The 20819-nt window shown below is 40.1% G+C and overlaps 1 protein-coding gene and 1 long non-coding RNA gene across 2 annotated transcripts in view; both read left to right on the forward strand.

Moving 5' to 3' along the window:
- The window catches only part of LOC108878890 (uncharacterized), a 64468-nt gene extending 61541 nt beyond the window's left edge, over window positions 1-2927 (forward strand). Inside the window, exon 5 of the mRNA XM_051077073.1 lies at window positions 940-2927. Within this exon, the coding sequence (XP_050933030.1) occupies window positions 940-1162 (223 nt within the window). The 3' untranslated portion in view covers window positions 1163-2927. The remainder of the gene's footprint in view (window positions 1-939) is intronic.
- A 16211-nt stretch (window positions 2928-19138) lies between these two features.
- On the forward strand, window positions 19139-20819 carry LOC127143478 (uncharacterized). Its single transcript, XR_007814927.1, has 2 exons — window positions 19139-19264; window positions 19925-20819. It is a non-coding gene; the product is annotated as an uncharacterized LOC127143478 (long non-coding RNA).

A 20819-nucleotide genomic window follows, 5' to 3' on the forward strand; every position in this document is an offset into this window, starting at 1 on the left:
TTTTCAGAGAAAAGGCTCTGATAAACTCAGTGTACACTACCTGATACATAGTGGAGTGTTTAGCAGCTACAGAGCCAGATATTTTTCCAGGGTTGGCAGTGACCACTATAGACCTAAAAGGAGAATGAATTTTGGACTTAGATTTGTTGGATGGCCAGAAACTCCACTGGTTAACTTCTTCACCATATCACATCATTAGCTATTAATATGTCAGTGATTACATCTTTTGTGTTGGCCCCAACAAGTGTCCAGAAAATCAGTTGTTGCAGGTTTAATGGGGAAGATCATACTTTCATCATAAAGTAGACATGTTTGTGGTTCTTCCATGCTGATATGTGCAGATGGACACCATATACAATGCAGTGTCTTATTCTTTTTAGACCTAAGTACCAACGCTGACCTCCCACCTACAACCTCTCTGTAGTACAGGAGGGCCACTTCATCGACTGGGCAAAAAGTTGCCAGTGATTCTAATCCAAGCAGCAGTTATGTTTCTCATAAAATCTATTTGGCAGAGCAAAACAGTAGTATGTAAATGTTATTGGAGGGAGACATTGTTGAATATAACGCATCATCAAAGTGCTATAAAATCAACATGAGACTCATTTAGACCTCAATTCTCTGAAAACATGTCCTTTCTTTAATATTTGGAGAGACCAGGTCTTACGAAACTGAATGGTCACATCATGTCAGGAGGCTGAGCAGCACTCAGGATTCAGCAGGAGTTTCCCACATGCACTAAAGACTCAGTTAATGGGTGGAGAGGGATTTAATAATGAGATTAGGATTATGTTATTACACTAACAAAGTTATTTGGGATGAAACGTGAATGTATGTAATTGGACTTGCATGACAGAAATATGTGGGATGAAGCGGTCCGACTTTGTGTCCCTGAGTCTCTCCTCTCCTGATGGGTGTGCTCCGGTGGTGTTTTCTCAGGTGTCTGTCGAGCTACCTCTGCAGTCGTTACCGGCAGGCTGAGCAGAGCTCCTTCACTGTCCAGGCCAGAGGCTCAGAGGAAGACAGAGCGGGCAGGGGCCGCTGGGATCGGTCTGAGGCCACTTCAGCAGCAGTGGGTCACGCTTCACCGGAAGCCTCACCCAGCCAAGTGGACGCAAGGAAAGTGGATGTGTTGAAGAGTGGATGTCTCAGCCTTTTCTAAACCACTAACAGAGGGAGCTTACAGAATAGAGGGCCAGAGTAAATCCTTTGGGTTTTAGATGTGTCTAACAGCCATCCAAGATATCACATCAGTTTATCAGCGTAGCATTTATGAGATCTTACACTTTAAAACCTATTTTCAAGGTGTCAAATAATCCTGTTTTCCTCTATGTCTAACCTTTACACTTTATTCAGCAGATGTATTCTCACATATTATAAATTGATGATAAGGAAGAGAGTGCACGCAGCTTGCATGAGTGTGTTCAGGCTCAGAGAGAAAAAAACGCCTGAAATCACTCTCTTTCCTTAATGATGCCCACACAGAGACAATGGGGCGCCGTTCTGATTAGTGTCACCTGTCCTTGTGCATCTCATCAGCTCCATTATGGCTCCATCTCCCATGCTTCTTCTGCTAATTGAATAGCCCGTGAAGTGGTGACGGGACGGGGGCGAGAGCAACGTCTGTCCCACTGCTGCTTCAGAAATGAGAGTAAAGCTTCCCAGTGAGACACTAGTTCTTAAAACATAAACCATTATCATACAGATAGAAAAAGTGATAACAAGTAGCCTTCATGTTACATTATCGTCACATCATACCGTCATATTAATTTTTTTCACACTGTATGTAACAGCTTTCAGTTTGCATTTGCTGTATGTTTTGAGGGAGATGCAACGCCACACTACACATTTCTTCAGTATATCAGACAGAACGTTCATACTGGATGTAGCCACAAGTCGTTTACTAATGTTTTTCAGGTGTATATTTCTACAGTAGCTGCAAATGAAAATAATAGTATGGGAAATTATGTAGCCAGGGTTAGGAAAGCAGCTTATTGCCACCCATAGTTGCATTTTATTGTTAAGCGACCTCCTGTGGCCTGTGGTAATAATCACAGAAGCAAAGGACAATGTTGTTTCTCTCATCCATGACCATTCCACAACCTGAACCACATTTCTATTATTGCAACAACGACAGAGAAGGTCCTCTAATCTTGGGAAAGTACGTATTAACCCAAAGCACAATCTTTTTCTAAACCTAACCAAGTAGTTTTTGTGCATAAACGTAACCAAACTATAATTGTTTCCTAAGCTTAACTGCATGTTTATTGCTGTAACCATGGCAACAAAGGTCCAGTACATCTGCCACCGTTTGGGCACTCTTTTAAGAGATGCTTCTGGTCATATCAGAGTATTGGAACAAACAACCTACATGGTCATTTAAGTTGGAGGATTTGTTGGTACTGTCATAAAATTGAGTGCTCAAGAAGAATGATCAAAATCAGTCCTGCAGAGGCCAAGACATACTGTCTTTTGGTCCTTAGTATGTCTGAGCTCCAAAAACACTGCATCCTACATTACCCATAATGCAACAAATACTGCATCTTTTTTGTTTCTCGGTAAGTGGTCATGCCCCCCAGTTTGTACCACAGACTTTGTTCTATTTTGCAGTCTATAGGCCCAAGCAGAGGCGAACCCTGATGACATCACCCAAATAACCCTGATGACATCATCAGTGTCATTTGTAAACCAGTTTTGATGTAGCTCCTCCTCCTCTAGAGTTCCCCTTTAAGGCATAATTTTCTAAGAATGTACTGTAAATAAATGCTTCTCTGTAAATGTATTCAATAGGAAACTGCCTTGTATATTAAATCATTAATAATTGAATGTTTTGTTAAACCATTACTGAACCACTATGTTGTTCAAAAGTTTTTATACTGTAAGTGGAAGCGAAATAAAAATTGAGGCAGGCCTCAATCTGATATTTACATTGAATGATTTTCAGGTCTCTGTATTTAGTCCAAATAAAATAAATAAAATATTCTTCAGATCTGCAAAGAAAACCCTGAAATAAAAAAGCAGTTCTTTTATTTTGATTGGATAAACATTGCCAGCTGTGATGCAGGGCTGTAGTGTTGGTGCCTCTCCTGCCAGGCAGCAGCTTTGCTGTTATCTGCATGTGCCCGAGGCACAGCTAATGTAAAAAGATCCTCCTCACTCTGCTCTGCTCTGCTAGCAGTGAGATCTGCAGGCTTATCCTGCCCAGTCCTTCTCCGTTTCACCTCTTGGTCACAGCCAAGTGACTCTCAGCTGTGCAGCACCTCAGCTTGGGCTTTTCTATGGACAGAATAGAAGAAGTACAGCAGTATCTCGCTGCTGTATCTGGTAAATGCCGCAACAACAGGCCTGCAGAGGCTTCCCAGTGTCCCCATGCCTGTATGGTTCTGGGGCTTAATGTGAGCGTGAGGGGCCAGATGGACACTTTCATGAGTGTATGAGTGTGGATTATTCTGCCGGCTACATCTGGGGCTCCACATGGTACAGCAGACTGCAGTAAGAGAGGCAGGTGGGCTCGTGGGGAGGGTGCCCCTCCAGTGGGTTCTCTTACATCTATACCCACCGACAGGGCATCGCCGCAAATGGCAAACCGAAAGGTTACAAGACCATCCTGCAAGACAAATGCTTCTCTGAATCCTGGCAAGCTCAGCGTCTTCCTCTGTCCTTACCGTCCTGTCTGACAGCAGCAGCCCACTGTTTCCAGGTGCACCATGTGAAAACAGTTTTCTTTGCGTTCCATTTATTTGGTAGATGCTTTTGTTCAAAGCATTATTCCCATACTCACACATTTGGAACAATTTATCCTGCTCAAGGACACTTTGGAAAGTGGACAAGAGGGGCCAGGGATTGGACTGCCACTCCTATGACTAATAGCCTACCTACTCTACCACCTGAGCTACAGCTGTCCATAATATGAGCACCACCATCATCAACGTATTATCACATTATGTTCTGATTCATCGCTGGCAGTGTTCATCTCTGGGTCAAACAAGCAGATCATATGATAATGTAGCAGGCAGACAATATAAAGTAAAACTGTATGGAACTAGTGCTGAAACAAATCATCAATTAAGTTAGTCAATTTAGTCCTAGTATTCTTGAAGATTCAGTAAGAGTAGGCTATACTCATAATTCAGACAAGTGCCCCCTGTGACTGTACTTTTATATCAGCCATATTATTGAATTATTATCTGATATATTAGTGTGAAAGCAGCATTGTTCTCTTGTAGTTTAATTACTGCTGGGCAGTGGAATCTATGACACTGAATCATACTTTGTTAACTCATCCTGTCTTTTGTATGTGTGAAGAAGAGAGTAACTAAAGCTGTCAAATAATTTTAATGTATTTTAATGTATTATTTAATGAATAATTGCTCACTTTTTAATGAGTAAAAAGTACAAAATTCCATCCAAAGTGTTGTGAAGCAGAGTTATAAAGTTGCCCAAATTGGAAACACTCACAAGTACCTATAATTTATACTTAAATACAATACCGTCATACTATCCCATTACTTTACCTGCATTACATAGTGTCAAATTGAAAAACCCAAAACATTCCATTTCAAAACTGCACTGAGCATGCTCACATAACTCAACCCGAACATATTAATGATCCACACTCATATTAGACTGAACTCAAGCCAAGGCCTTTGTGAAATCAGAGCTCATTAGATGAGTCCACCTCATAATGAGTGGCCAGATCCATCAGGAGAGATAAAGCTCCCGCTCTGCGCTGACTGAGATCCAGTCAAACACACCCGCAGCGCCTCAGACCACATGTGAACGAGATATTTGCTTTGAAGCACCAACACACAGATTTGAATCAGCGTGTCAGAGTGCCAAATGTCCTAGGTTGTGAGTGACAGGGGATCCGCTTTAGAGTTGGCTACCTGTTGAGGAGGATTAAACAAAATACAGATGGTGTTTACATATTAAACAAACAAAGGCACTCTCTGTTCTGATGGTGGCTTTCATCAAGCGAGGACTCAGTTAAAAGTGGGGAAAAAAAACTGATTTGATGTTGATTAGCTGCAGCACATCATTTCTATACCTTTTCGCAAAAACCAACAAAGTTCTGATTGAGGCTTTTCATTCCTCAGTGTGTTCGCACATTTGTTCTTCATGAAAGCACAGTGCTTGGCTGCAGATAGGAAGTCATAAATGATGGTTTTCTGGCCTGTGATAGAATCACACATGACCTTGAGATCACCTCTGAAGGACGAAGGCTGCTGAGTGTCCGGCCATGTATTATGGCCGTCAACACAACACGAGTGCGGCGCGGTCTGATCCACCGCGGGTTGAGCTGAATAAATTAAATGAATTACCAGCTGCCTTGTGCAAGCTCGCAGGATGCAGGGTGGCATGCGCATGCCATTACAACAGTGATAAGGATATCTGCATGGCCTTGTGTTAAAGGAATTACACATAGCATCCAGAGCCTTTAAGAGAGTCTGACAGTTTTGCGCACACTGGCAAGTTAGTATGACATGAAAATGTGTGTGGCTGCAGAACAGCTCGGCTGCTGCCTGGCCTGAGTTGGGGGCACTGCTCGGTTGGCTTGCTGAGAAGTTAAAAAAAAAAAAAAAGTCTTATTGTGATGCAAATGGACACAGTATTGTGCTTAAACAATGCATTAATACGTCTCTTTTGGGTAGATAACATCACAAGATGCACAATAACACAAAATGATGTCCTCTGAGGTTATTTAAAGCGATATGACATCAAATCCTGACACTGCAAGAAGTGCTTACTGCCTGTCCGACTGCTTTTGTCTCCACCTTTGATAAAAGCAGATGAAGGATAGAAGGCTGCTTTTGAATCCAGGCCACTGTATGAAAAACTCCATTTACATAATATTATGTATATTGTATTCCGCTCCATTCTAATGTTTGAATGTAAGCTGAATTTAAGTCTTTATGCGCGAACACAGGAAGAGGTGTTGTAGCTTAAACACAAGACACGTGGCGAGGTGTCCGATAACTTTGTCTTCTACCTGTAATCTGATGCAGTGCAGAGAGGAAGGATCGGCCTCACTTCCCCAGGGTGATTTATGATTGAGGACATGCTAATAAAAATATCAAAACAATCTGAGCTCTGGTGGGGAAGATACCGGTCCACTACGTACATCATGCTCGACAGGCCTGTGCAGGGAATCGCCTGCTCGGTGATATTATGCTCGTATGGATGCCCCGTTGCCCTGCTCTTGAATAGAATATGCAGCTGTTGTTTGGTTGTTTTTTTTGGGGGGGTGGGCTTGGGAGGGTTAGTGGGGGTAGCACTGCTCACACAAGGTGACATTTGCGCGAACATGTGTTCCTCTTAGCTTGATAGGTGAACCATCTTGAAATCACGGTCCAAAAGGAGGAGTCCAGAATGGGCTTTCTTCTTCAAAATTCTATGCCAAAACTCATATGAATTCAATTTAATTTGGAGCATGGGTCACCTGACCTTTTAAAGGATCACACTGTGCTATCATATTACACCCAGTGGCACACGATTGAGGAACATGCTGCCATTACTGAATAAACACCCCCTCTTACTAAAGGATACGTATTGGAACTCACTAGAACGACACATTCCAAATAGTTCATTAAATTCCTAGAATGACTGGATGAAAAGATATAGTGCTGTGTTAACTTCTCACATAGACGCCCCCCACCCCCTCTCGCCTTTGATGGATTTATATTGAGTATGGGCGTGGACGCAGAGTAATTTAGTATGTGTTAAAAGCTGCTGCAGGGATGTAGCCTGTAATACTCACTCAATTCCACTTCCAATATCACTGTTCCTGAAATCTCAATGATTTTCTGTCTCTATGTCTTGCCTGAGCACAAAATCATCACAAAGTACACTGTCAAAAAGAAAATGTTCTGAAACATGGAATCCACTCCAAACATCCACTTATGCTGTAGCCAGAGAGCACACAGAGTACTGATGTTATCAAATGGTTTCACTAATGCAGTATTAAGGCTCAGGTTTTTCTGTGAAGAACTTCTTCACATTTTTGGAGGACTCTATTAGCGAATCAAATAAGACGCTGTATATATGTTTGTAAAATATATCTGTTATTTTCTTCATTGTCTCATTCAAACACACCTTTGGTTCTTGGAAAAGGCCATTCATAATTCTTATCTATATAAGTGGAGACACTCATCTGTCTAAAAGGTCCATGTAGTGTTAAGTGGTAGCTTGTAATCATGTTTTTTTCTTTCCTTATGGGCAATCAGTAAGTCAAGACTGTCAGATGTCAGAAGTGCATCGCCAAACAGGAAAGCAGCTGTAGACTTTTGCCACAAAGGCCATGTTTAATTAAGCAAACAGATTTAGTGGGGGAGGCGCTCTGCTAGAGCAACTGAACAGCCTTTGAGTGTGAGATCAACCCCTCTTAACACCTATATAACATAATGTGGTTGTGTGAAGCAAAGGTTCCATTCCCACTTATTTAAGTTTTTGCAAATCGCCTGCATCCTTGTAAATTGAGGCCAATTGGCAGAAGCTTAAAGGATAATTCTGCTTTTTCATATATATATAATTTAGGTCATATTTCTGGCTACCATTCCTATTGGTTAAATCTACTGGCATCACTCCAACAATGTATGACAGGGCAAGAAGGTTGTAAACAAGCCAGATTAGGACAAGTTTGAACAAATGCAAAAACCATGTAATTCATGCAAATTGACTCAAACACAACCCACATGTCCTAATAGTAATATTCACTATATCATTTTCTTTGAGCATTGCATGGTTCTTGTCCCGGCTTCTACATGGACCATTCACATGGGCTGTAAAAATTTTAAACATCATGGCGTACAGCCACACCAACAACACCTGACTCATTGGTCTGTGGGCACCTGACTCACTTCCACCTCCTCTTCCATCTCCTTCCAAAATAAACCAATAAGCAGATAACCAGTATATTTACAAAGACGAGAGGAACCAGCTCCAAGTAGAAAGAGACAAATGTGACTTTTTCTACATTCTTCTCCTATAGCAGCATTCCTGTATACATACATCAGTTCATGTGATTAGCGTGCACACACCAACGCAGGCTTTTCCATATGGGTTGCTGTATAGACAATGCTGAGAGTTTAAGAGACAAGTTAACTAATGACTTGTTGTCATGGTAATATTAATGCAGACAGTTGTTTTTAGAAAACACTGCAGTGTTACTTTTATCTGTCATTTTTCTTATTGAATCCAAAATTCCTCCTCTCATCATTAGATGGTTTTCTGTCAGTTTTGCATTAACAAGGAGAACAACAAAGGCATAGTTTACTGAAAGATCAGCTGGCAGTAATCTGTTAGTAATAAACCATTCTCAGATCTCAGGGATTCACTTGATGTTATTATTACTGGCAGGAATGATGACCAGAATTACAGAAAATAGGACACAAGTTGTAATGAATCACAATTATTCTGGATTCAGCCAACCAGCTGCTAACTTATGATTTCTTAGACTTCAGCTGATGACATGGGCAGACTCTTCACAACAGAAGGCAGCTAATAATTAATAATAAACAACCAACATGTGTGCAGTTTTAATCTGATATCAACACGCCCATAACACATCTCACCTTTAGCTACCAAGAAAATGCCAGTTCTCACTTTTTTATTGATTTCAAACGCAGTCGTGGTTTGGAATCACTGTCTCCTCACAGTGCAGGAAAACATTCCTTCAAGACAAATTTCACCCAACATGAGCTGTTGCACCCTGACACTGGCAAAGTTAGACTTGTATAAATGTCAAGAGAGATGTGTCCTCCTTTTGTTCGCTGCCGACTTTGCCAGCAGCTCATTTCCTCCAGGAACGCATTAACAAAGCAGTTAATTCTATCATTAATTAAAAGGAATCACAATTCAGTGAACACTTCAAATTAATCTATTGAGATTTGCTCTCACACAGTGCTCACATTCTATTTTCTTTGTCTCATCAAAGAAATTGCAGCTCGAGAGGCATGTTTTTTTTTTTGTTGTTTTTTTTGTGTCATTTACGTCAGTCTGGTCCCGTGTAGCTCTGTTAGCAAAGCATGTCACCAACACTGCCAGGTTTAACAGTTTGATTCCAAAGCGATCCATCCATGCAGTAAATGAATACACTCATAGTGATAGCAGGGGGCTAACACAGGAGTGATTTGGCTTTAAAAAAAACACATCTTAAAAGACATATTATGATGATGTGAATACCCACAAACTAATTTTAAGCATAATTAATTACATGTAGTTGCTGGTGTTGTTAGTATATTACACAGCGTGCCCTCTGGAGTGGTGAGTTCATGTGAACTTGATCTAAAAGGCAATGTTTTCTTTACGAATCCCACATTTTGTCTCGAATAATGCAGCTAAATAGCTTCGTAACACCAGCAGAATGTTTGATCTGGCCATTGGCCACACTGAGCTGTTTATCTCCTCAGTCGCTGGAGTTGGGTTATAAATACTTTGTGCTTGGCATCTCCACAGTATGGAGCTACTTGGAGGGTGATGAGGTGCTAATTAGCAACTGTTAGCAGAAGTAAAAAAAAACTACATCCACAGAATGAAGCACATCTCTCTGTTGCCACCGAATGTTCCACAGATGATCCTTTCTCCACCGCTCACAGACACCGAGATTTGAGAGATGTCCCTTATTAACACTGTGTACAAGAAACTCGCTTTTTCTCCCTTCCTCTCAGGCAAGCCAGGTCTGACAAATTAAGGCTGTGGAGTCATTAGATTAAGATAAGAACTTATCTTTTACTCTGAGACAGACTTTTATCTATTGTATTTTCCTTCTCTCCCATCTCTTTCGTTCCCTCTCTCCCCCCATTCACTGTGAGATTGTTAAAGTAATTGGGATGTTATGTGACCAGAAAGGCCAGATAAGTTTTTAACCCTGCCATGGATTAACCTTTCATGTCTGAGGTAGGTCACCAAAGGTGCAGTTGGAGACATGTTAAGACTCATTTAAGAGAATCTTGATGTATTATTGTTGGAAGACGGCTTGTTTTTTCTGCAGGTACATGTGCCAGGAGGTCTGGAAATGACTCCCGTACGCTGTCAGGGGTTATTAAAGCATAAAGTGTATTTTTGGGGTCGCTGAGCAAGACTGGTGTGGTGTCTTCATCTCCAAGTACATCATTTAGAAACGTTCAACCAGGTTTCAACACACGGTTCCTGAAAGCTATTTTAAATGACCTTTTAAAGTTAATCGCAGACATGCTCTGTTGAACTAGTTTAAAGAAAATCTGCATCAAAAAGGGAGAAAATAGCAGAGTATCTTTTATAATATAATCCACAGTAGGTTAATTAGGAAAGTAGCTCTCTGAACATCAGATAAACAATCACCATCAGATGCTTCATTTTTGTCTAAAAGCTAAGTGTGGATTTGACCCAATCTAATGCTTCTTTATTTTTCTGTGTTATTAATATCTAAGGGAAGAATCACAGCCCAGAGCAGCATGATTAGAGCTTTGAGATTTATTATTCTTCAAAGCAGAACATATGAAAAACACCTGAAATAAATGAGTTAGACCCTTGTGGCAGCAGCCAGTGCATTTCTATGATGCCAGTGTTTAGAATCCTTTGTTTTAAAGGTCATTGCACCACCTCGTTGATATCTAGACATTTCTTTGTAGCGCTAATTGTGTCTACATTCTTGACCACTTTGTCAGACAACTCCACACTAGAGCTGAGAATTCAGAGGAGTATATGCTGCTTGTTTACTGCGATCAAGATAACAAGGACAAGTCTGTGAAATAACGAAGGCCGGGGCTGATGCAGAAAACACTATATTTTCCATTTTAATGGTGTTTAAGCGTGGAAGCTGGAGGAGAGATAGCTTGAAAAATGTAACTAAAGGATCGGATTCAGTGGGATCCAAATGGCAAGGGTAGCTGTTGGGCATGATGACGTTCCTTTGATGTGAGCTGTAACTAGCTTTAAGCTCAGCTCGGGCGCGTCATAGCTGCATCCTGACTGATGTGAATATTCCACTTAGATGAGGACCACTTTGTCATGTGAGCCAACTGTACCTTTAATTTCAAATTCTCTAATGTCTCAGATGGGATGACATTAAAGGCCTGGGTCATTAGTGTATTGTAATGTTTGCCCACAACTGTGTGAGCTGGACTGTCATCTCTTGGAATTTTGTCATATTCATCAATGCCCTGCATAATGGGATGAGAAACTATTTACATTTTGGATCAAAATTGCCTGAGGAGAGCATTAATTATTGAAAAACTGACAGACTCAAAAGAGCAGCTTTTTCCTCTTCATAGTTTGTTGTCTGTACAGACTGAAAGCCACTCTGTGCCCAGTAAACACAATTATCTCAATTTTAAAGGCATTGCAGACTTTTTTTTTTTCAAGAGAAACATGCTCAACACAAAGGCCAGAGCATCTTCTGTCATCATAGTAAAATGAAGGTTTGCCCTTCATGCTGCACATGTCCAATAGGCTGTAACAAGCATCTGAGAGGGGACGTGGTACAGCCTCTGGAGAGCCACCTACTGTACAGTCTGCATCTTTCTTTGTGTGTCAGGCTGCTGATGTGGTTAGTGGGTCCTGAATAATACAGAGTGCATCATATTGATCATGTCATTGAGCGTGAGACTTGTACTGACTTAATTATTGAAAATAAAGCAGTGTGATAACAAGGAAGTGGACACAACAGTACAGTCTGATGTGCACAACCATTCCAGGTTAGTGTAGTTTATTTACTGTTGTATGTCTGCACGGTCCTATTAATGACAGCATCACAGAAGATAAAGTGATAAGTGTGATCAGATACATAAGGCATCCACTTACATTTACAGTGTGAATTATGACATGCTGTATATCTATGAATTATTTAATTGTCTCTCTATTACAAGTCAGACCTAAACAGTAATTTGACTGCAGTAGTTGCAGTACACAATGTACTTGTGATATATTTTCCCATCAGAAAAGGTATTGTACCTCACTCACTGTTGTGGCACTGCATACTAGAACTTTTGGATTTAGCTGTAATATTTAATTTTTATGCATTTTCCCTATGGGGATCATTAAAATTTCATCTTGATCTTATCTTCGTAATCATAATCTTAAAATCTGTTTGAATATGTTGTAACCTGCTTTTCCACTGGTGCAGTAATCTGTGTCTTATTTTATGCTCAATGCAGAGACTTAAAGTCTCCAAAATTTTATAAGAATATAAAGTAAAATCATGCCTCTGTTGTTTTTAAGGTGTCTCACGCACCAGACATCTGTTTAAACAGAGCCATAATGGTGGATAATGGAGTTTGTTTTACAACACTGCCCCAGTAATATACAGTAAATTATATGCATAGGCGATAGGAGGGACAGTAAGGACTGAAAATGCAGACGGATACATTTTACTGCATTTTTCCCCCGTCCACAGTGTCATCCCCTTAAGCTGCCAAGAGAGTGTAGGGGGGTGAATTCATGAGGGTCTTCTGTAATAGGCTGGCACACGCACAGGCACAGCCTGTGGAACCTTACAGGCTGCTGAAGCTGGTCTTGGCATTGCTTTTGGCAGCTATGTGGTTATGTGCTCTCTCGCACTACACATTCTTTCTGAAAAAAAAGAGAAAGTTTTAACTAGCTGGTCTTACCACTCCTTTATAAATGAGGGAGCCCTTGGCATAAATAGATCTACATGTTCATTTGGTGTATTAAGAGAGACACACAGTTAAAGAGTGTTCATTACAATTGTAAATTTCTGCCCTCGGGCCCTTAGCCCAGCGCTAGATTACATGAGGTCTATGCTCACGGACAGCGCCTGGCATCTGATTGAGGGTCCAGTGCAGCTAATTAATTTCATTAGAAAGTGAAGTCATCTTCTAGCAGGAATTAATATTTGGAGCGTCATGTTGCTAATTTATTTCCAGATTTAATTAGCTCAGAGAAGAAATGTTGCTTGGGCAAGAGGACTTTTTAATTATCAGCTTGGATAAATTTGAAAATGTTGATGCCTAAGGGTTGAGTTAATTAAAACCTGCATTATTTTAACTTTAATTAGCTCCCATCTTTGTTTTTCTTCACCATATGGCCATGTCCTGTAGTCAAATTTAGTTAATTAAGCTAATTAAGCTAATCATTTTAATTACTCAAGACAATGTGATTGGATAGAGGATGACTACAAGTTTATAGCCAAGTACTTGTTTTTCATTAAGTTGAAGGGACAGAGTTATTTCTGATTGCAGTTGGCAAGCATAGCAGAGTAGTTTGAGAATGTGACAGCCTCTGAGATATTAAGGCTGAAGTCTAATTGCATTCCTTCATAAAAAATAAAAAAATAAAAAATCTTGTCACCAGCACAACTCTTTTAGAGGAGAAATGGTTTACTACAACATCTTTAAGCTTTCTGCTCGTATGCTGATGTTGGCCCCATGTACTCCATCAAATCAAATTAAATAATGTCTACGCTTACTCACATCTAAGAGGTTCAGTGTCAGAATAGATGCTCTGTTCAGAAGAGCAAGAGCATGTGGGAGACACAATAACAGTTATCATGATGTGCAGATAAAGTCGTTGTTCTGATGCAGTAAACATGTGAAACCTCCATGTCCAGCTTGTTTCTTTGACCACAGCAGGCTATGAAATTGGATTGTAATTGGGAAATAGGCCTGAGTCTGTGGTTGCTGGTGGGATAGGATGCTGCCCTTCCCCTTCATGACCCTGGAGTGTGGGGAGGCCGGGGCGTGGGTCTATGTGAGCTGCTAGCAGCTGTGCGTCAGTCTGTACACAAGCTGGGCCCATCCAGAAGCCAGGCCTAGCTGACAGATGCAGAGGCTAAACCCAATAATGAAATAATACTGGGAGACATCATGTCCGTGGTTTCCATCATTGTTAAAAGATTTTGGTAGCGAGTACCCCCACTTAGGTAATTTGTTTCCATGTATAATCCTATTGCTCACTATTAAATTAAACCAACTGGTCATTTCAGTTTGGAGCCTATAAATAAACTGGTTGCTATGTGCACGGGCAGCATGTGGGATGTCTCATCTGATTAGAGGGGAAGCACTTAATAATTTGAACTGAAAAAGGTGACCTTCAGTGTCAGGTGACCTTAGTGGTCTGCCACACATATGGCCCAGCAATATTACTAATGTCTGTTCCTAATGTATTTTTACAATCCTGATCCAGGACCACTCTCCACAAATTGTTTTGGACAAATGTTGATGTGTGGTGAGATGGCAAAGTGTACTACACCAGAGCTGTTTACATGGTCAACAGCAGTAATGTGCTGGACGCTGGATGCGCTGGTCAAGAGAGGTGATAGAGATGATAGGCCCCTCTCTGCTTTCATCAGAGCAAGGCTGGTTAGTCATCTGTTTGTGTGTGTGTGTGTGTGTGTGTGTGTTGAGGTTTTGATCGGCTCCAGACGAGAAGAGCCCCCAGCCCTCTCATGGTTGCCCTGTAACTTAGAATGCAATGTGAGAGCAGAATTAGTCACCACGTCTCCAAAAGGCATTCGCCCCCTTCAGTAATGTTTCTGTCACCAGCTGTGTACTGTACATGGTCCTGTCTCTCACCACAGCTGCCCACTGAAACGCTCACCTCACCTCTGGACCTCTGCTTCAATCAATCCTTAATCAGTAATTTATTTTTAAGAATCTGTCTACCAGTGTGTTGATCATTATTTAGGGAGTCTTTAATAGAAATCGACAAACCTAATAATTCTCAGTACTTGAATTGTAATTGTAAACAAACAATAAAAACTGTTGAGAGCTGTGAGTCCTAACATACTAACTCTCTGTCACTTTAAGAGGAAAAAGCTGCTAAATTTGTTCCTCGGGTAGGCTAAAACAGCTGTCAACAGCTGTAGCATTATTAGCATTTCTGGCCACTGCCAGTTGAGAAGCTAACATGCTGTCAGTTGAAGAACCAATTGAGAATATTTCCCCCTTAAACTGTGTGTTTTACTTTGGGTGTAAAGACTTAACAGTATGTAGCTATCTACTACAGCTTTTGTTGAAGAATGCAACATTTCTTTTAGAAGTTGGGTTTAATATAAATTTTGCCATTGTTACTGTAGGATGGGTATTTACCAACTTATTATTAGGGCATCAAAATGTGATGACAGACATACACGTAGATTTAAATTGAAAAATAGTAATTAGAGACGTGTTAATGCTACATTTGCACAATGTGAGAAGATATTCAGCTTGGGGAAATCAACACATTATTCTTAGCTCATAACACCCAGTGCTAGCCTTAGTCTTATATAAACAGCCTAATTCAGCTATGTTTATTGTTATATGTACAGCAGTCAGCTGAAACCAGACTCTAAGAAACATTCTTTATAATTACCCGTATCAACTGTAGTAAAGTTAATAGTATTTTTTATTTTGATGTGACTGCCTGTGATGTCGCCTCTGCAGCCATTTTGTCATTTGACACAAACTTTGATCAGAATGATGACATGAACATGGCAGAAGTATATTTAACTATACAGTATATTTAGCAATCAATCACTCAGTACAAGTATTGCACCGTTTATTTATTTTTAGTGGAAAGTAGTGTTCATGCTGTGGAGTTCATTGTGGGAATTTAGGAGACGAGTCTACTGTATAGTGGAAGCATTTTGTACCAAGAAGTCACCCAAATGAAATGGTAGAATAGCACAGAAGTAGAAAATAGAAGTAGAAAGTAGTTTTTACAAATTGTACTTGTGTACAATACGGTTCAACAAAACTGAGCCTCAGAATTAGCTCCGCAAAAGACATAAGTGCAAAATGGAAGAAGTTATTTTATAGGCTGATTAGATAATATTTGTTTTGTATTCCCGTGTTTTCATTTTCATAACTACCAAAATAAGATACCCATTTAAAGTTTATTTTTAGTTTAAATTCATCATTCCGACCTAATCACCTCAAAAAAAAAAAAAAAAAAAGGATTACTTTTGGCCCAGGTTTGGCCCACTGTCCGATATAAGCCCCTCCACTGGCCAAGGAGAGCTTGGTGCGAAGCAGCTTAGTAGATTTAGATGAAAGGAGGGAGTCGTGGAAGCCTCAACCAGCAGAGAGTGAGGAGAGCATCTGCTCAAAGGCCACCTCCCCACGCCCGGATCACCATCTCCAGAAGAACTCGGGCATGGAGCCTCCATCTCCACAGCTCCACACTAATTCCAGTGCCCCCGCCACACGCAGGCTAATTAAGGCCATGCATTTATTTATGACTGAGCTCATTAAACAGGGAAAAAGATGGTCGCCGCTCTGAAAACACATTAGTCCCTGAGGAAACTGCCTGTGAAGTCGCTCTCCTCAGGCTGTTTCAGGTCACAGATTCTGAATCTTTGTGACATATGAAGAAACAGCAAGCTGTAATGCCTTAAAAAAAAAAAAGAAAAGCAAAACATCAGTTCTGAGGCGATGAAGTGACGGTACAAGACATTCTTCAGGGAAGCTGCTTGAACTGGTCTCATAATTACATGTATAGGTCATTGACTCGGGGATGAATAGAAATTCCTGTTTCAGGTCTTGTGCTTTGCATATTTATCTTTGGGTATTTATTAAATCTCTTTTGCTTTACATTCATGATGTATTTCATTTAATGCAATGTGACAACAGCAGCAAAAAGAAATGAGCCATTGGGAAAAAATAGCAATGATTAACAGACATAACTCAACTTAGATCAACACACCCTCAAACACACCCTGCCCTTCTTTCTTTTATATCACTATGGTATTTAAGTTAATTTAGGACTTTGGCAGTGCAGAGCTATGAAATCAAACACAGAGGATATCCCTCAGGTGTATTTTCTCTCCCTGGAGTGCTTGTCTTTCTCACTTTCTCTTTGCATTTATGTGTGTGTGTGCGTGTGTAAAGGGCATAGACAGAGAGATCTAGCGCAGATCCTGCTCCCTTCCTTGTAATTGCAAAGATAATGCCAAATCACACAGTCCTTTGCTGAGACAACTGGTAATTCGATTTAGTGCTCTTTAATGGCTCCAGTTTTGAAGACTTGTATGGTTGAGCTGTTCATGTGGACTTGAAATATAACTGAAAAATAGTGTTTTATGCTTTCATTTAAAAAAAAAAAAAAGGCTTAGACGCAGGCTTATTATCCCATCACTTCTTATTTACCATTAACAAAAGTTTCAGAAGTCACAAAAAAAAACAAGTCAAGTTGCACTGTGTCAGATTTGGACAAGGAAAATGTATGGAGTCAACTGAGTAGCTGCTGTTACATGCACACGTTTTTTTTTTTTCAACTGTGATTGAAATGAGTCCGAATGAAGATTTCAGGTCAACTGTTTACAAGGGATGTGAATTAATATGGTGTGGTGTTTACATGCACTGACCCATTTATTTACAACATGTGTATAGGTGATGAACATGTCATGCATTCGTCTTCCTCAACAAAATGTACATTCCCATGAATTTATGTCAAGATGGAGGGCATGGGCAGAGAGGCCGCAGCAGGAACGTAATCGGGTTCAATCATTTACACAGTAGAAATTTTCTTTTGATTGGTTCTTCAAAAGTTTGAAATTACCTCTCTGCAACCTCTGTTTATTTCATTTGAGCTGTTTATATGGAGCATTATTATTCCGTGTTTGTTTTTAAACTGCTTATAATCAGAGTTTAGGTTCCATGTAAATATGCCTAATGTTATAGAAGTGCAATCCTAAACCTTAATAGTTTTTCCAGCTATTTAGACCATCACAACTTTAGCCATATTTTTCTTTGTTTCCTGTATTTGTTGTTTAAATATTGTCTCAGATTTTGTGGTGAATCTGGCCTGCACCTGTAATTTAAAAACAATGGATAGGTAAGGAACATAGCATGTAACCCTAACATCTGTGGTTCTGTTTTCCCTAGTCTCCTGTCTACCCTACACTGTCCTATCTAATAAAGGCAGAAATGCCAAATAAATAATTAAATAACTTAAAGGTATTACAGAAAAATGTGCATTTTCTGCTGCATCAATTTTTAACAATTAACCATTGATTAATAACACATCCAATAATCAATGAAGGAAATTCCTTGAAATGTACTCCCCTAGTCCTGTGTTTATTTTTAGGCAGTATCTGTGTAAAAAGGAGTATTGGGATAATCATTATGGTGCGTGTGCGATGCTGCAGGCACAGAGGGGCTGAAATCAATCCACAGGATACCCACTCAGTGCTTCATTTTAGGATGTCTGATAAACAACAGCATTTGGTGACCTTTTGGTGTTCTTATGGGGGATTTAACCCCCTGCTCAGAGCTGCACCATGCTGGTGGCTCCAGCAGACAGGAGCATGATGTGCACTGGAACTCAGATGGGACTATTTCTGCAGGCATCACAGGACGCCTGCACAAAAACGATGATATCACACGTTGAGGTCCTTCTGATTCACCGGACAGTGCGAGACCCCAAGTCTGACAGTGTTTTTGTTTCATCATCCAGAGGCACAGACAGTGTGTAGGAGTCTATTCTGTGTGCCTGTGTGTGTGAGAGACAGAGAGAGAGTGAGAGGTGGGGGGGTGCAGGGGCAAACTCTCCACTCTCTGTAGGACTGTGTAAGATGCTTTCAACAGCAGGCAAACTGGTTCTGCACTTATTGTGAGAGGAAGCTCTGAGTGTTTAGAGTACTCAGCCCACTTAATGCATTATTATTGTTACTACATTCTTGAGGAGAATGGGGGAAAATGGAACAAGGAATGCTTTTCAAGAGTCAAACCAGTAAAAGGAGAGGAGATGTGTGTGTGTGTGTGTGTGTGGGTGGGTGTGTGTGTGTGTGCGTGGGTAAACATAACATGAATGTTGACTGTCTCTTTTTGTATTTATGCTCATTTTTTTCAGTAACATCTCATAAAAGCTGTCTGAGCCCAGATGTCATGTTTGTAATAGTCTCTAGTGAAATAAACATTCATGTCAACAGAGAAAGAGTGGCTCCCATTCCTTTTGTGTATTTATTTTTTCTGTGAAAAAGATGATGAATTTACTTGTTTATAAAATGATTAAATGTTCTAATCTCATAATAGTTGTCCCTGATGTCATTCTGATATGGAAGTTCAGTTTATGAAAAAAATGAAAATTGATATTTTGGACATGCTTTTAGGAAATCTGAGATATGTTTTCTAAAGTGAAAAGGTGTATTTATTTGTGTAATTGTTGTTTATTTTTTTAAGAAACACTAATGCATGTAAACAATTTCCATTTTTTATTTTTGTAGTAAATGTGGCTGTAAGAAGATAAGAGTCCTGAAGGCAGGAGGTGCTTAGTTTCTCTCGCTGCATTACGAGTGCATTTCCACTGCGAAGGACATCTGAGCGTAAAGTGAGCCTCTTTTCGTCAGGAGGTAAGAAGCCTTTTAACAGTAAAAAGCAAAGCTTTAACAGTGCTCCTTGCACTGGAGTTCACAGCATACATAATGGAGAGGATAGAGTTACCTGCTACTTTAGGCCAAACATGACTGCCAATAATTGCCTTACCAATATTTGCATGCCCCTCTCTGTGTTATCGAACACCCTGCTAAGTAACTGAGCACCCCAACCCTGGCACTATTTTAAGTTGTTTGCTGATTCCACGGTGGGCTGGCACAAGACAATTATGAACCACATTTCACACCATTAGGGTGTTTTAAGGGGCTTCAGGTTTCTTTGAAAGCTTGGACTCTGGCCTACTGAATACCATGCACATATACCAACTATATAGATGGCTGGCCATGACCTGTTAACTTTTCCATAAGATTTTAAAAAATATAATTTATAGTTACTCCCTGTGACTCCTGCGTGTTCATAGTAAATACCTTTAAATCATTACATTGTGACCTGTCATCAGTATGGATTTAAAACGAGAGAGTTTGGTTTAAGATACATAATGTGGCCAAGTTTTGTCAGAACGTGATAAATGGTTTATGAGATACAAATGAACAAAGGAACAGACAAAACCCCTTGGACCTAATCAGTGTAATTACAGAAATGTTGGAACACGATGGTGAGATGCATAATTTTCACAGGTTTTGGCAAAATCTGATCAAGACTGGCCAAGAAAACAGATGGATGGATGAACTAATGAAGGAACAAATAAAGAAATGAAAGTTGAGTGATGGTTTAGAGGAAGTTCCATATTGGAACTACAGTGGTTAACACTAGAAAAGCTATGTATGATAGGAAACATGAGCTGACATGAAATGAACAATTATCCACCCCATAAAGCTGCCATGTAATAATAGTGTATGTTTTGTAATATGTCAGTACAGAGTAAAGAGGAACTCAGCTACATTAGCTTTGTGCTGAGTTTCTTAAGGTGGCTTAAGTTAGCTACAGCTCAAAGAGACAACCATGTTAAATGAATGCCAACTATTTAGGTCTTTTACATGCCCATTAATTTTTATGGGAATGGTTCTAAATTTTGGAAGCTGTCCTCTTTCACTTTCTGGCATAGAGTTAGATGAGAAGATTTATACCACTCTCAGTTTCTGTCTGCTAAATATAGGGCTACAGCCAGCTGGTTAGCTTAGCTTAGCACAAAGACTGCAAACAGCCTGGCCTGACACTTTGTTTTCTGAACGGATTAAACAAAGTGTTAATCAGAGATGAAGGTAGGTGGGTTTTGTTTAGGAGGCTACTTGTTTCCTATTTTTGTGCTAAGCTAAGCTAACCAGCTACCTCCTGTCTAACTTCTATCCATCACCCTTTTTGTTTTTGTCTTGGTGGCTGCTCCATACTTTGGAGATAAATGAAAGATTATTGATCTATTTCCCACAAACCCTTACTCCTTTGTAGATTCAAAACTGTCAACATGTGTATCTTGCTGTTTTCATTTTAAATGTGGCCAAAAATATAAAAAACAACACTGGCTGTGTTTTCTGCGAAACCTTTGCCAAAATAAAATACCAAGTATTCATCACA

This window comes from Lates calcarifer, linkage group LG17, assembly GCF_001640805.2.
Source record: "Lates calcarifer isolate ASB-BC8 linkage group LG17, TLL_Latcal_v3, whole genome shotgun sequence".
NCBI lineage: Eukaryota > Metazoa > Chordata > Actinopteri > Centropomidae > Lates > Lates calcarifer.